The 14,270-nt window shown below is 67.5% G+C and overlaps 1 protein-coding gene across 16 annotated transcripts in view; it reads left to right on the forward strand.

Annotated features, from left to right (window-relative positions):
* The window catches only part of KIF1A (kinesin family member 1A), a 69,471-nt gene extending 58,075 nt beyond the window's left edge, over nucleotides 1-11,396 (forward strand). For all 16 annotated transcript variants that reach the window (XM_039228553.1, XM_039228554.1, XM_039228559.1 and 13 more), the window contains 11 exons: nucleotides 312-426; nucleotides 1,370-1,503; nucleotides 2,464-2,525; nucleotides 2,868-3,013; nucleotides 3,889-4,089; nucleotides 4,578-4,655; nucleotides 5,375-5,499; nucleotides 6,205-6,357; nucleotides 6,843-7,035; nucleotides 7,746-7,864; nucleotides 8,194-11,396. In XM_039228553.1, coding sequence (XP_039084484.1) covers nucleotides 312-426; nucleotides 1,370-1,503; nucleotides 2,464-2,525; nucleotides 2,868-3,013; nucleotides 3,889-4,089; nucleotides 4,578-4,655; nucleotides 5,375-5,499; nucleotides 6,205-6,357; nucleotides 6,843-7,035; nucleotides 7,746-7,864; nucleotides 8,194-8,236 — 1,369 coding nt within the window. In that variant the 3' untranslated portion in view covers nucleotides 8,237-11,396. The remainder of the gene's footprint in view (nucleotides 1-311; nucleotides 427-1,369; nucleotides 1,504-2,463; nucleotides 2,526-2,867; nucleotides 3,014-3,888; nucleotides 4,090-4,577; nucleotides 4,656-5,374; nucleotides 5,500-6,204; nucleotides 6,358-6,842; nucleotides 7,036-7,745; nucleotides 7,865-8,193) is intronic.
* The last annotated feature ends 2,874 nt before the right edge of the window (nucleotides 11,397-14,270 follow it).

The following is a 14,270-nucleotide window of genomic DNA, read 5'->3' on the forward strand; positions in this document are numbered from 1 at the left end:
AGTCTCCCCTCCTCTCCCTCCCTCTTCCCCTTTGTTGTCGCTTGCCTCCTGCCCTCCCTTCCCCGGCCCCTCCGCCCCCACCTCAGCGTCCGCGCTGTGGCTGCCCCGTCCATCCGTCCACAGGAGCCCTCCCCCCCCCCGACCCGGCCCGGCCCCGAGTACGGAGGAGCCTACTGTTCTCCTCGACCCGCCGCCCAGGCTTCCTGACCAGTGGCCCACACATCTCTCTGTGTCTGTCCGTCTGCATGTCCCCAGCCCACAAGACCAGCCTGTTTGCTGCCACATTTGACCTTGTCTCTGCTTCCTTTCAGGACCTTTTACCAGTTTGAGGCCGCGTGGGACAGCTCCATGCATAACTCTCTGCTGCTGAACCGGGTCACCCCGTACCGAGAGAAAATCTACATGACTCTCTCCGCTTACATCGAGGTGAGAGGCCTGCGCCTGGAGCGCACCCCCACGCCACTGCCCCCCAAGCCTGAGCTGCTTGCCAAGGGGCCGTGGGGGCGCTCAGCAGCTTAGAACAGAGGCCTTGTCGAGTCCTTGTTCAATCCACGTACTGCTAACGGCGCTGTTCGCAGCGACCTCCGCCCCCACCATGTTCAGTGTATGGCTTTGCCCTGGGGTCGCCGGATCGCTGCGTCTATGCTCCAGGCAGCCTGAGCCAGAAGCCTACCCAGCCCCAGCCCCAGGCTCTTGGGCTGTGCCTCCCCTTAAAAGTACAGCGGGGGGGCAGGAGCGCGGGCCTTGCCAGCCGGGTGCAGCAGCAATGACTCGGGGCCCCGGGGTGGCAGCCAGCGGCGCAGCGGAGAGAAAGGCCTCGACGTCCCCTCCCAGCCCCATCTCTCCGGCCGTGGGAAGGAGGCCCCTGACGGCCTCTCGGGATGGCGGTTTGCTGGGGGGCCGCTGGCTGGGCCCTGCCGCCCTGAGTCCCGGCACACAGAGGGCCGCCGGCGCCTGTGGTGAGCAGGCGTGCGAGACACGGTGCGTCGGGGCCCCGGGACGTCCTCTGGACCGAAACGTGGGTGGGAAGCCAGGATCCGGTTTGATCCTCACAGATATTTCTGGGAGCATGTTGCCCCATCCCATGGTGAGGTGGTGGGGGCCTGACAGGGCAAGGCCTGTGCCTGCAACCCTCAGGGTCCCCGGCACCGATGCCAGCCCTCTGCGGCCCGGGGAGGCGGGACCCTGGCTCTGCCCCAGCCGTCTCCTGGGCAGGCAGGGACCTCCCACCTGGGTCGGAGGCCTGGCAGAGGCCCCGGAAGGTCAGTGGCCTGTGTGCCCTGGGAGAGGGTTAGAAGGGGATCTGGGGCCGGGGAGCCATGGGGTGCTCTGGCGCCTGAGCCCCAACCCCCAGCCTCGACCCCTGCAGATGGAGAACTGCACCCAGCCCGCCGTCATCACCAAGGACTTCTGCATGGTCTTCCACTCTCGGGACGCCAAGCTGCCCGCTTCGCGATCCATCCGCAACCTGTTTGGCAGCGGGAGCCTGCGGGCCTCGGAGAGGTGGGCCTGCCCGCGCGAGGTGACCCGGCGGCCTGCCGTCCCGCACTCTGGTCCCAGTGAGGACAGACCAGACTCTGCCCGGGGGAGGGGCGGCTGCCGGGTCCAGCAGAGGCTCGAGTGACATGCCAGCTGCAGGCGGGCCCGGACCAGAAGGCAGACCGGCCCCCCTCCCAACCGGTCCCGTGCATGCAGAGTCTCCCACCTGCCCCTGAGGGGGGCCCGTGGAGGCCATGGGACACAGATGGCACATTAAGGGGCGTGAGAGAGCCCGTGCCTGCCCACGGGAGTGCTGGAGAAGGCCTGGGGGGGTTGCCCTGTGGGTTCCATGGGGGGTCCTCGGGCCCCACTTCCCCCCAGGCCCTCAGGGCAGTGCCCCCAGGGCGCTCTGGACAGAGAGGGTCTCCTGCCTCCTGGAGGCCAGCAGGCCCGAGGGAGGAGAATGTCAGGCCCAGCGGTCCCTTCTTGCCCTTTGACCTGTCCCTGCATTCTTGGGGGGTTGGGGTCGGTGAACAGGAATGTCATAGCAGTGAGGAGGGGGCTTTGCTCCAGTAGCAGAGGCCAGCAGGCCGCCTGTGCTCACCTTTAGTGACGCTCCCCACACGGTCCCGTGGACCCCAGTGTGCAGGACGCTCAGACACAGCCGGGAAGCCGAGTCTGGGGCTTAGGACTCAGTGGCCTTCAGCTGTAGCCTGGTCATGCGGGGTCACCTAGCGAGCACGGGCACTGTCTGTGAGCTGGGCCCGCCCCCGTGCAAAGCTTGGTGGCCTGCACTCGCCAAAATCATCGGTCCCTGGCAAGAGGGGGCCCGGCAGGGTCTGGGCCGCGGATGGCCCACGAGCAGCTGCAGCTTGGGGCCCCCAGCAGCCCCGCAGCCCCGCACAGGGCCCCCAGCATGGGCTCACGGCGGGACAGACCCGTGCCGTGCCCGGTGCCCACCCGCCTCTCCTCTGCCCCCCGCAGCAACCGCGTGACAGGCGTGTACGAGCTCAGCCTGTGCCACGTGGCCGACGCCGGCAGCCCAGGTAGGCGCCTGGGGATGGTACTTTGTTAGGAGCCAGGGAGCCCGGGGTCGCTCGGGTCACCTCAGCCAATTGCAGTGGGTGGGGGCTCACTTTCGAGAGTCAAGTGCTCACCTTTGCCCTTGGGGAGGGGCTCTGAGAGGCCAGAGGATGGGGGTGGGGGGTGGGGGAGTCGGGGGGGAGAAGGGGGGAGCGGTAGCCGCTGCTGTGCTGGGTTACCTCCTGTGGCTGAGGCTCTCCCCGGAGGGGACCAGCCTCCCTCTGTGAATGAGTCCCCCCCCATCCCCGGGGGGCCCTAGACCTGGTCCAGGGCACCGATGTGGCCTGCCCGGCACCCCCCTCCAGGGATGCAGCGGCGGCGGCGGCGCGTGCTGGATACGTCTGTGGCCTACGTGCGTGGCGAGGAGAACCTGGCGGGCTGGAGACCGCGGAGCGACAGCCTCATCCTGGACCATCAGTGGGAGCTGGAGAAGCTGAGTCTGCTGCAGGAGGTGGGCAGGGGGAGGCTCCAGTGTCCTTCAGCTCCCCCCCACCCTGGGGCGCAGGGGGGCGGCTCCAGTGTCCCTCAGCTCCCCCCCACCCTAGGGTGCAGGGGGAGGCTCCAGTGTCCCTCAGCTCCCCCCCACCCTGGGACGCAGGGGGGCGGCTCCAGTGTCCCTCAGCTCCCCCCCACCCCGGGACGCAGGGGGGCGGCTCCAGTGTCCCTCAGCTCCCCCCCACCCCGGGACGCAGGGGGGCGGCTCCAGTGTCCCTCAGCTCCCCCCCACCCCGGGACGCAGGGGGGCGGCTCCAGTGTCCCTCAGCTCCCCCCCACCCCGGGACGCAGGGGGGCGGCTCCAGTGTCCCTCAGCTCCCCCCCACCCCGGGACGCAGGGGGGCGGCTCCAGTGTCCCTCAGCTCCCCCCCACCCCGGGACGCAGGGGGGCGGCTCCAGTGTCCCTCAGCTCCCCCCCACCCCGGGACGCAGGGGGGCGGCTCCAGTGTCCCTCAGCTCCCCCCCACCCCGGGACGCAGGGGGGCGGCTCCAGTGTCCCTCAGCTCCCCCCCACCCCGGGACGCAGGGGGGCGGCTCCAGTGTCCCTCAGCTCCCCCCCACCCCGGGACGCAGGGGGGCGGCTCCAGTGTCCCTCAGCTCCCCCCCACCCCGGGACGCAGGGGGGCGGCTCCAGTGTCCCTCAGCTCCCCCCCACCCCGGGACGCAGGGGGGCGGCTCCAGTGTCCCTCAGCTCCCCCCCACCCCGGGATGCAGGGGGGAGGCTCCAGTGTCCCTCAGCTCCCCCCCACCCCGGGACGCAGAGGGGAGGCTCCAGTGTCCCTCAGCTCCCCCCCCCACCCCGGGCCTGAGCCGTGCCTGGCTCTCCTGCAGGTCGAGAAGACCAGGCACTACCTCCTGCTGCGGGAGAAGCTGGAGACCACGCAGCGGCCCGGCCCCGAGGCGCCGTCCCCCGCCTCCAGCGAGGACTCCGGCTCCCACGGGTCGTCCAGCCCCTCCTCCCCGCTCTCGGCCGAGGGCCGGCCATCTCCCCTGGAGGCCCCCAACGAGAGACAGCGGGAGCTGGCCGTCAAGGTAGCCCAGCCAGCCCTGCCGTGACCCCCGGCCCCTCCAGGGGTGACTCAGCCCTGTCCCATCAGAGCAGGAGCTGGGAGGACGAGGGGTCCCGAGAGTCCCCGGGCCTGCCCCTCACCTTACCCACACTGGAATTTGTCAGCCGTTTGCAGCTTCCTCCCCCAAGCAGTAACCTGCTTTCTTGAATACCTATGCTGACAGGGAGCTTACCACCGCTGTCCAGAGCTGGCTCTTTCTGTTGCTTGACGGGCTGGTGGGAAGGCCTCTGAGACTGTGGGCCACGCTGCCCCCCATCTCTGCCCTAGGTCCCCAGCCTGCGCCAAGAGCTTTCCCTGGCTCACCTGTCACCATGGAGGGGAGGTGCCTTGACCCTCTGTGCCTGGGCCCCCGGCCAGTCATCCATCCATGTCAGGGGGCCCGCAGGGGGCCGTGCCTGAGGCAGGGTGGCGGCTGGGGGCCTCCTGACCCGCCATCTGTTCTTGTTGCAGTGTTTACGCCTCCTCACACACACGTTCAACCGAGAGTACACCCACAGCCACGTGTGCATCAGCGCCAGTGAGAGCAAGGTGGGCAGAGAGGGGCCACCCCCAGACCCCCCACGGGGCTGTCGTCCCCGAGAAGAACTCACACTTGTATCCAGAGATGGAAATAAGGGTTTTCTTAGAACCGTACTGTCATACTCAAGGGCCTGGGGTCCGTGGAGCGCAGGGGCCTCCTGGCTGGCCCTCACCCACCCGCCTCTGTCCTGGGCAGGGCAGGCCCTGTCCCTGTGCTCACCCTTCCTCTGCCAGGGGACGGATCCTTGACCCCAGAGCGAGTGTGGTCCCTGTGCTGCCCCCACTCACCCTGCTTCGGGCCTGCCATGCGCTGTGTGCCTCACGGCCTCCGGCCCATTGCTGGTCTTCACCTTTGACCTGTGGCCTGCCGTGTCTGGCCTTCCTCCTTTGCACGAGCCTCCCCTCTGCCTGGAAGGGCCTCTGTCCGTATCTCATGGGCTGCACACCCTCAAGTTGGGGCTCAGAGGCTACCCCCCCGACCCCCTGTGGTCCTGGCTCACTGTTTGGAGCCCACCGGTCATGAATCCCTCCTGAAGCAGGACGGAGCCCGGGGAAGGGCAGGTCAGGGGTAGGGGCAGGTCAAGGGGGGTTGGGAAGGGTCTGGCCTGCAGCTGGAATGGGGGTGCCCCCAGTGGAGGTAAAAGGTGAGCAGCAGTACAGGAACTGGCCACTGTAGGGGTGTCCCCGCCCCGCACGCCCCCCCGCCAAAGGGTCACTGTCCTCCACAGCTCTCCGAGATGTCTGTCACCCTGCTTCGGGACCCATCCATGTCCCCTCTGGGGGCGGCCACGCTCACCCCCTCCTCCACCTGCCCCTCTCTGGTGGAAGGGCGGTACGGAGCGGCTGATCTGAGGTGAGTGAGCTCCGGGCTCCGGGAGAAGCTTCTAGTGTCAAGAACCGACTGATAACCGCGGCCGTGACTCGGGCGCCTGGTGCAGTTACCGCGGGGCGCGTGTGGCGGAGCACGAGGGACGGCCACAGGCAGCCAGGGCAGGGCCAGGCGGCAGGGTCTGCCCTGGCGGGCGCGGCCCCCAACCCCCTGGTGGTGTGACTTTTCCGAGGCCACTTTCTGCTGAAGTGTAAATTTAAGCTGCATTTGGGACTGAACCCAGGAATGGGTCAAACCAGCACAAGTCACAAAACCCTTTCTGGGGGCAAGTGCTCTCACAAAGGTCAGTAGGAGAAAGGCAGCAAAGTAGCCTCGAGCCCCATGGGCCTGCTGCTGTGTGGATGGGTGTCTGCTCGGTGTCACCAGCACCCCTTACAGCCGGCCGTAGGCGTTAAACCCCTCAAGGCATCCACGTTTTCTTCTCAAAATATAAAGGCTTCCAGTCCCCTCTGGGCCCTGCGGGCCTGTGTCAACCTCAGCTCAGCTGGGGAGCTGAAGAGGCGGCGCTTTCACAGGGGGCGGGAGTGGGAAGTGCCAGAGGCGGCCGGTGAGGGACCCTCCCGAGCTCCGCCGTGGGTGCGGCGGGCTCGCACAGAGGCGCCCCTGTGGGGGCTGGGTGTGGGGGAGCCCCTGCGCGGCAGGGATGCAGAGGCCTCCTTTGCTTCCCAGGACGCCGCAGCCCTGCTCCCGTCCGGCCAGCCCCGAGCCCGAGCCCGCGCCCGAGGTAGATTGCAAGAAGCTTCCGTCCCCGGCTCGGGCGGCTGAGGCCGACAAGGAGTCCCCACGCCTGCTGGTTCCTGACATCCAGGAGATCCGGGTCAGGTGTGTGGGGGGCCCTGCCCCCAGCCAGCCCTGTCCCTGAGCCAGGCCCGGGGACAGCCCCGTACCAGGGAGACACGCAGGCCACCCCTGACCTGGGGCAGGCGCAGAGGGTGAGCAGAAGCCGAGGGCAGGAGGGTGGGCCAGAGCCAGGGCCTGGGGCCAGGGACCCAGCGGGCGCCTCTGCGGAAAGACGGTTTAATGCATCTGCAAGTTGGTAGTTTGGCCGCTGTGCGAAATGCCTGCCTTGTGGCCCAAGAACGCCGCCGTCCACGGGTGTTGTCACAGGACCCAGTGTGACAGTGCGGGCAGCTTTAGAAGTTTCTCCTTCCCACAGCCAGGGAAACTGAGCCCCAGAGACAGGCGGGTGGTTCTGGTCTCTGAGCGCCTGCCGGCACCGCCAGGGGCCTGGAGGAGGGTGGTGGGCCCCGCTGTGGGGACCCCCCCGGTCGCCCAGAGCGCGCGAGCCAGCAGTTGCCCCTCTGCAGCCCCATCGTCTCTAAGAAGGGCTACCTGAACTTCCTGGAGCCGCACACGGCCGGCTGGGCCAAGCGCTTCGTGGTGGTGCGGCGGCCGTACGCCTACATGTACAACAGTGACAAGGACTCCGTGGAGCGGTTCGTGCTCAACCTGTCCACCGCCCAGGTGGAGTACAGCGAGGACCAGCAGGCCATGCTCAAGGTCAGCCCGGGAGGCGGGGCGGGCGGGGCCCCGGGAACCCCCCTCTGCCCACCCACGGGGCACCTAGTCCTAGTGACGGCCGGCCGAGGGCTGTGGTCCGTGGGTGGGGCAGGCCCTGACCCCTTCCCCAGGGACGCCCTCAGTCCGGGGCGCGGAGCCCCACAGGGCCGGCCGGAGGTGGGGGGGGGCCAGGAGCACAGCCTTCCTGCCCCCAGCTTTGCCCCGCCCCGCTCCAAGCAAGCAGCGGCCCTGGCCGTGTGTGCCAGGAACCCAGACTCCTTCCGCCGGAGGCTACATTGCCCGCTGGCCAATTCCCCGTGCCCCGTGGCAGGGGTTGGGCACGAACTCAGCGTGCCGCCCACACCTGCCCCACCAAGGGCTCAGGCTTAGTAGGAGAGGCCAGCGCAGTGGCTGAGCCAGGGCCGCAGGGGAAGGGACCTCGGCCCGTGAGGGGTAGACGCATCCCAGGGGCCACGCAGAGCAGCCGCCAGGGAGCCCGGGGCAGGGAGGAGACGTCCCTACTGCAGAGCCTTCCGCAGGGAGCCCCCCCGGGCGGGCCAGACCGGGCGTTTGCGCTCGTGCGGGTCTTCTCTCCGCTCCCTCACCCCTGGGAGGTGTCGGAGGCGCCCCTCCCCGGCCCCCCCCACCCCGGGCCACAGGCGTGACCACCGCCTGCCGACCGGCCGTCTCACGCCCCTCTGCCTTTGCAGACGCCCAACACGTTCGCCGTGTGCACCGAGCACCGCGGCATCCTGCTGCAGGCCAACAGCGACAAGGACATGCACGACTGGCTGTACGCCTTCAACCCCCTCCTGGCCGGGACCATACGGTACGCGCGAGGGCGCCGCCCTGGGGACGTCCACGAGGACGTCGGTGTTTACTGCTGGTAAAGCGTGTGAGCCCCTGAAATGTTCAAAGGGTACGCGCCGCCGGGCGCAGGCCCTCTCGCGGCTGCAGACACAGCTCGAGGTCAGGCCTGGGCGCAGCGGGGCCCCGGGGATGGGAGCCCTGCCCTCCTGCCCCGGCGACTGGGGAGGGTGGGCAGGCGCGCCCAAGGCCCACGGATAGGCACCGCGTCTCCCAGCGAGCAGGGAGGGGAGGGGCGTCCGCCGCTGAGAGGCCAGCGCCCCGACCCCCGCTTGTCTCCACCTCCTGCAGGTCCAAGCTGTCCAGACGGCGGTCCGCCCAGATGAGGGTCTGAGCCGAAACTCCCTCGCCCCCCGAGACAGCCAGCAGGCCAGCCCCACCCCCAGTCCCCGTCACCATCCGTCATGTCACATGCGCCCAGCCTGCCCCCACCAGCCCGCCAGCCAGCCCGTCCCCTGCCAGGGACGCTGCGTGGGGCCCCCGGAGCGCCACCTCCGGCCCAGGCACCTGGGCCACAAGACCTATCCTTCCCCCAGCAGGCCGCGTTCTGTCTTCTTTCGGAGCGGGCCCCAGGTGGGAGGGGCCGGCAGGTGCCAGAGAGGCCGGGGGGCACGAGTCTCGGGGCATCGCTGCCATTCTGATATTTTTTTAAGCATAGACAGGCTTATAATTAATATACATTAGCTAGTGATACCGGAACAGCCCACTCAGAAAGTAACTATAAGACTGTGTTCTATTTATAAGTATTTATTCCTAATACCCTCACATAGACCCGTAGGTGCGGATGGACCCCGCCCCACGCCTGGCCCTCTCCCAGCCCCAAGCCTCATAGGGACGACCACGGTGAAGGGGTGTGTGCAAAGGCCAGGGCACACCTGCCGCCCGGGCCTGAGCTCAGGCTTGTGGGACACGCCTGCCACCCGGGGCGCGCACGCGTGCATGTGCGTGTGTGTGTGTGTGTGTGTGTGTGTGTGTGTGTGTGTAAGAGCGTCAGGGGACCCGGTCTGGGCCGCGAGGGGCTTGGGGTGCGGGGTCTCCAGCTCCAGGTCGTTCCTGGGACGCAGGTCTGCGCCCCCCTCTTTGCCCTGAGACAAGGGTGTGTGTGAGTGCCAGCGAGAAGATTCCGTGGGGCCGGGTGGGGGCAGCAGCGATGGGGTCCCCGCCATCGAGGAGGCTGTCCTCTGAGGTCCCGGCCCTCATTTCGCTGCAGCGTCCACTCCATACTCCCCACGGACTGCGCACCTGAGGCCCGGCCGTGGCCAGAGCCCGCCCCAGGCTCAGCGCCCCAGGCTCGGGGTCAGGTCCGGCAGCGCACCCAGAAGCCCCGGGGCCTGGGGGTCTCCAGTGACCTGTCCCCTTGCCCCCGGCACATGTGGCCTCTTTCTAACTCAAGTGAAAACAGCAACCGACCCACAAGCCCGTGTCCCACCAGGATCAGGTCCCGCTCAGAATCTGGGCATCCAGGCCCAGGTCTGTGGCCCACTGGGCCACGCCGCTCACTGGCGCCTTCCACTGCCTTTGCCACACCCTGCAGGGCACCCCCAGCGACACCCCACCTTTCCGTTTGGTTCGGATTACCTTGTCGAGCCCCAGTCAGTGGTCTGAAGCCCCATCAGCCCAGTGGTCCCCGTCGCACTGCCGTGGCGTGTGGCCACAGTGCGGGTCCTGTGTGCCGAGGCCGGAAATGAGTGCAGCCTCTTTCCTCTGGGGATGCGTGGGCTCGGCTCCCACACCAGGTGACAAGGGTCCAGGGTGAGGCTTTCCTTTGGGAAAGTTCTTCGCCTCGGACGTGGGACCAGGCGATGGGCTCCCCACCTGAGCAACGTCCGGCAGCCGGGTCCGGTTCCGCCCACGCCGGCGCCTGGAGGCTGTGAGTGCACAGTCCCCGTCGCTGGTCCGGGCAGCGAGTCAGCGGCCACTGCCCCTGCTGCGCCCCTCGTCCCCGGTGCTTGGAAGGCATCCTGGGGGCATCGCTCCATCAGCAGGAAACAGGCCCTAGGAAACCCGTGTGTGGAGACCCCCGGAAGAGAGCTCGTGGCCGGGCTGAAACCAAAGGTCCAGAAAGCAGACGTTCCCGGGCCAAGACGCAGAGGGCAGGGGTGTGGCACAGTCCAGAGGGAGCCCCTATTGTGGCTGTTGTGGTGGCCTCGAGGGCGGGGAGGGGACCAGGGAGGGAGGACGCTCTTCCCAGATGCTTGGTTCTCGGCAGCCCCGCCTTCCCGCGGGGAGACTGGGGGCGCGGGGCCCGGGCGCAGCCGCTCAGGTCAGCCAGCCTGGAGCCGCGGCTCGAGCCCGGGCGCGGGGGTCTGAGGCCAGCCAGCCTGCAGAGCACCCGCTCCGTGGGGTGAGAGGAGGGGCCGCGCCCTAAATTCAGGAGCCTCCACGGCCATGGAGGTGCCCCCAGGACTGTTTCACTTTGGCCCCGGTGCCCTTGGCAGTTGCCTGGACCACTGTCCCCATCGTCACTGCCGGAGCCCCGGGGCTGGTGGGGAGAGAAACGCGGGGGCACCTGGTCCCTTGGCCCTGCAGACGCCGCCCCACCTCACACCAGGGGGCTGGCACTTAGCACACTGGGCTGCCGTCTTCGCATCTGTGACAGAGCGGCTGCTCCGGAGCGCCCGAGGGTGTCCCCGTTGTGGGGTGTGGCGGGGAGGCCAGGCCTGCCGGTGGCTGTTTCCCACTAGGTGGGGAGGGAAGAAAGATCCAGAAAGCCATCCCTCTGGGAGTTTGTTTCTTTAACACTTGATGGCACTCATTGTGCCTTGAGGGACAGCCATCCTCTCCCAGGGGAGGGGTCTGTCTCCTCCAGGGAGCAGGGAGCCCCTGCTGATCCGCTGTGGCCCCAGGGCGGGGGTGCTGGGCTCCAGGCTCCAGTGTGACCTGGTGGGTGCCCAGGGTATCGAGATGTTCCCAAGTTCCAAGGCCTCCGTGTTCTGAGTAAGCAGTCCTAAGATGCCAACGTTCCAGTCACTGATCACACACGCTCACACACACACACACACGCACGCACGCACGCTCACACACACCCCCAGTGGCTGCAGTGAGGCCGCCTCCCCATCCACCCTGGTACCCCCTCTGCACCTGTGTGGCGGGTGTGGCGAAGCGCTCGGGGAGAGTTCCGGAACGTCGCTGGTGTTTCAGGCGTGAGCAGGCTGCAGTGCTGGTCCTCCGTCAGCCCCCCCAGTGCGGGACCCCGGAAGGCTCCCTCCTTTTACCCCTGGGACGAAGGACGCGCCCCCCGGGATCAGCAGAGGCCGTGGCTTCTTCCAGGGCGGTGCCTCCGCAGCTGGCCGTCCCCTGCCTCCCCCCGTAGCTTGTACATATGTGGTCACGTGGCACACCCTGGCCCCTCGCTGTAACCGCCATTCTGACGTAACGACTCTAGCTCCCTGACGTCCTAAACCCGAGTGTTAGGCTCTAGGCTCCTGTACTGTGTGTGCACTTCACAATCTGTCCAATAAATAAATAAATGTGGCTCCTTATGCACCACCAGACCTGCGGGTGTTCCCTGTGTCTTCATTGTGTGTTAAGTCTGTTCGATGCCCCTGGGGTCCAGTGTGCCGTGGTGCCCAGAGAGCACCCACTTCCCACGCTGGGGTGGGGGGGTGAGGGACAAGATGGTGTTTGTCATGGGAGCGCCCAGCCCCTTCCCTCGGCACCTGGCCACACCTGCCCGCATAGCTCACGGTCCTCGGGCTGTTCTGTGGGGTCGGCGTCACCCCAATACCAAAACTAGGCAGTATTACAAGAAAACGGAACTACAGACCAGTGTCTTTCAGCAACATAGAAAAGTGTGTTCAGTAACATTTTGCCAAACCGAAGGTACCAACAAAGACGATCCTTCCTGGTGATCAGGCGGAGGGTCTTGGGGACGCGGAGTCGGTTCAAAAGCTGCTCAGCGCCATTCGCCAGAGTAAACCAACAGAAGAAAATTCACTCCAGACACAGAAAACGGTTTGCATTTGACCAAATCGAACATCCGTTGCTAAGCGAGCCTTTGCACGACGATACGGTCCTCAACCTGACGAAGCGCGACTTGGCCCCGGGCTGACACCACGCCTCCGGGCAGAGTCTGCGTGGGAGCCCTCAGGACCAGAGCCAGACAGCTGCCCTGCGTCAGCAGCGGGTGAAAGGAAGGAGACTCCGACGCCCCCCACGGGAGGCCGCCAGGCGCAGCCCTGTGACCACCGGCTGCCGTCACGTGCCGCCGTCCTGGAGGACGTGGCGACGTCGCAGGAGCTAGCGAGTGAGCGCCTCTGGCGGGGGCAGCGGTCATCCGGCCCCGGCTTCACCCCCTGCCCCTCGGCGGGCAGGTGCGCGGCTGTGCCTCGCTCTAGTTAGGTTTTAGCTGAACGTTAAAATTGTGGGCACCTGTGTAGCCCAGGCGGCCAAGCATCTCGGCTCAGGTCATGATCTCAGTGTCGGTGGGATCGAGCCTGCGTCAGGCTCTGTGCTGACAGCTCGCTCGCTCTCTCCCTCCCTCTCAAAAACATATAAACAAATAAATGAATAAATAAATAAAAGTTAAACTTATGCAAAAATAAAAGTTGAAGTCATGCTGATCATCAGTGTGAACAGCCACTGCGCATCAGCCAGGCTCGTGTGTTTGCGGTGATGCGCCCTCGGGGTCCGAAACCACTCTGTGTTCTGACTGGGCCGGGCCCCACCTGGTTGGAACAGGGGGGTGGAGGGCGGGAGGGGGGTCTGTGTGATCCCAGAGGGAGCCCCGGCTTCTCCACTCCCAGACTCCAGGTCTCCACCGGTTCCCCGCTCCTAACAGGGTGGGGGCCTGAAAGGAGGAATGAACAAGCCCCTGCCCCCCACACCCCTCCCCGGGGCTGGGGTCTGGATGGACGGTTTCCCACCTCCGGGAAAGTTCTGGACCTCGGAATCCCCTACTGGGACAACAGACAAAAGGCAGTGCCTGTCGCCCATGCTTCAGAGCCCCCTCCTGGGTGTCCGTCTCCCCAGCGGCCACAAAGGGGGGCTGCCGGGGAGAGGCCCCCAGAGCAACACAGACACAAGGAAGGTCAGGGAGGCGGAGGCTGGTGAGGTGAGCCTGGGCCAGAGGTGAGGGGGCCCCCAGGGAGGCTGGGCCAGAGGTGAGGGGGCCCCCAGGGAGGCTGGGCCAGAGGTGAGGGGGCCCCCCCAGGGAGGCTGGTTCTCGAGGAGCTGGAGCTACGGCCGGGCCTCCTTGTGAACGTGCCCAGCCTGCTCCCAGTGAGGCCGCGGTCCAGAGCGGGGTGGTCACTCAGGTCACCGGGCTCTGCTGGGCAACCCTGCAACGCCACAGGTGACAGGGCCATTTGGGGCATGTCCAGGACTTTTGTCACAGTCCTGCAAGGAGTCAGGCGCTGCCAGGCCCCTCCTGGTGACGTCCGACTCAGCCCCCTTCTCCGCTAGTCCCGCTCAGCTGAACTGCTTGGAAGGAAACGGGTGGCCCCACCTTCTCCCGAGGGGCAGGGGGGACAGCGGATGCGGAAGGCGTGTGACAGAGGTCAGTGCTGCTGCAGGCCTGGGGGTCCTCCAGGAGGCACAGGGCGCGGGTGGGAGGGGCTGAGGTGTTACCCGTACCCCCGGCGGTATATGAACGCAGAAAGCCCAGCGGCCATGGCTGGCTGTCCGTCCGCGGGCACTGGGGTGGGACGTAGGGTAAGGGGACGAGGCACCCATCTCCCGCCTGCCCCGCAGGGCTCCCCCCCCCCCACTGTGTCCACTGCCTTGGGCCCCCCCTGTTGTGTCCAGAAGACCCTGACCTGGGTCTTCCCCCGAAGCTCCTCCCTCCCCACCTCACCTCCTCCCAACAGTGCCACGCCCCTCCCAGCCTCTGTCCCCCTCCCCTGACAGTCCCCAGGGATGGGGCTCAGGGCACAAGGCCCCTCCCCAGCCGAGCAGACCCCCCCCCCCCCGGCAGGCTTCCCATCCAGTGGTCTGTGCTCTGTGCCAGGCCGTTTCCTTCTGCCTGGAGTGACCCTCCTCCAGGGGCGCGCCACTGAACCCAGCTTCTCTCGGTGACCCAGTGACCCAGCTGCCAGGCTGTGCCCACGGAGCCAAGGGCCTGGGATGTGAGTCACAGACGCTTTGAAGCTGCGGCCTGTGTCCGGCACCGAGGCTGGCCGGCGGCGGGGTGGGGGGGGGCCGGCGCGCCCCAGGGACGACGCCCGGCCGTGGGGCGTCCGCTGCGCTGCTGCTCCGGGGCGGCAGCAGGTGGGGCCGCAGGCGAGGGCACAGGTGTGGCGTTCACAGGGACCGCCCGCCCAGGTGGCCTCTCCCACGGCGGCCCCGTCCTTGGGGCTCGGGACGGGCCGGCCCCGACACGTCAGCTCAGGTCCCCGGCTCGGCCCGTTCCTCGAGGGGCCCCCAGGCCG

This window comes from Hyaena hyaena, unplaced genomic scaffold (assembly GCF_003009895.1).
Source record: "Hyaena hyaena isolate Hyena2069 unplaced genomic scaffold, ASM300989v1 scaffold_31, whole genome shotgun sequence".
Taxonomy (NCBI): Eukaryota; Metazoa; Chordata; class Mammalia; order Carnivora; family Hyaenidae; genus Hyaena; species Hyaena hyaena.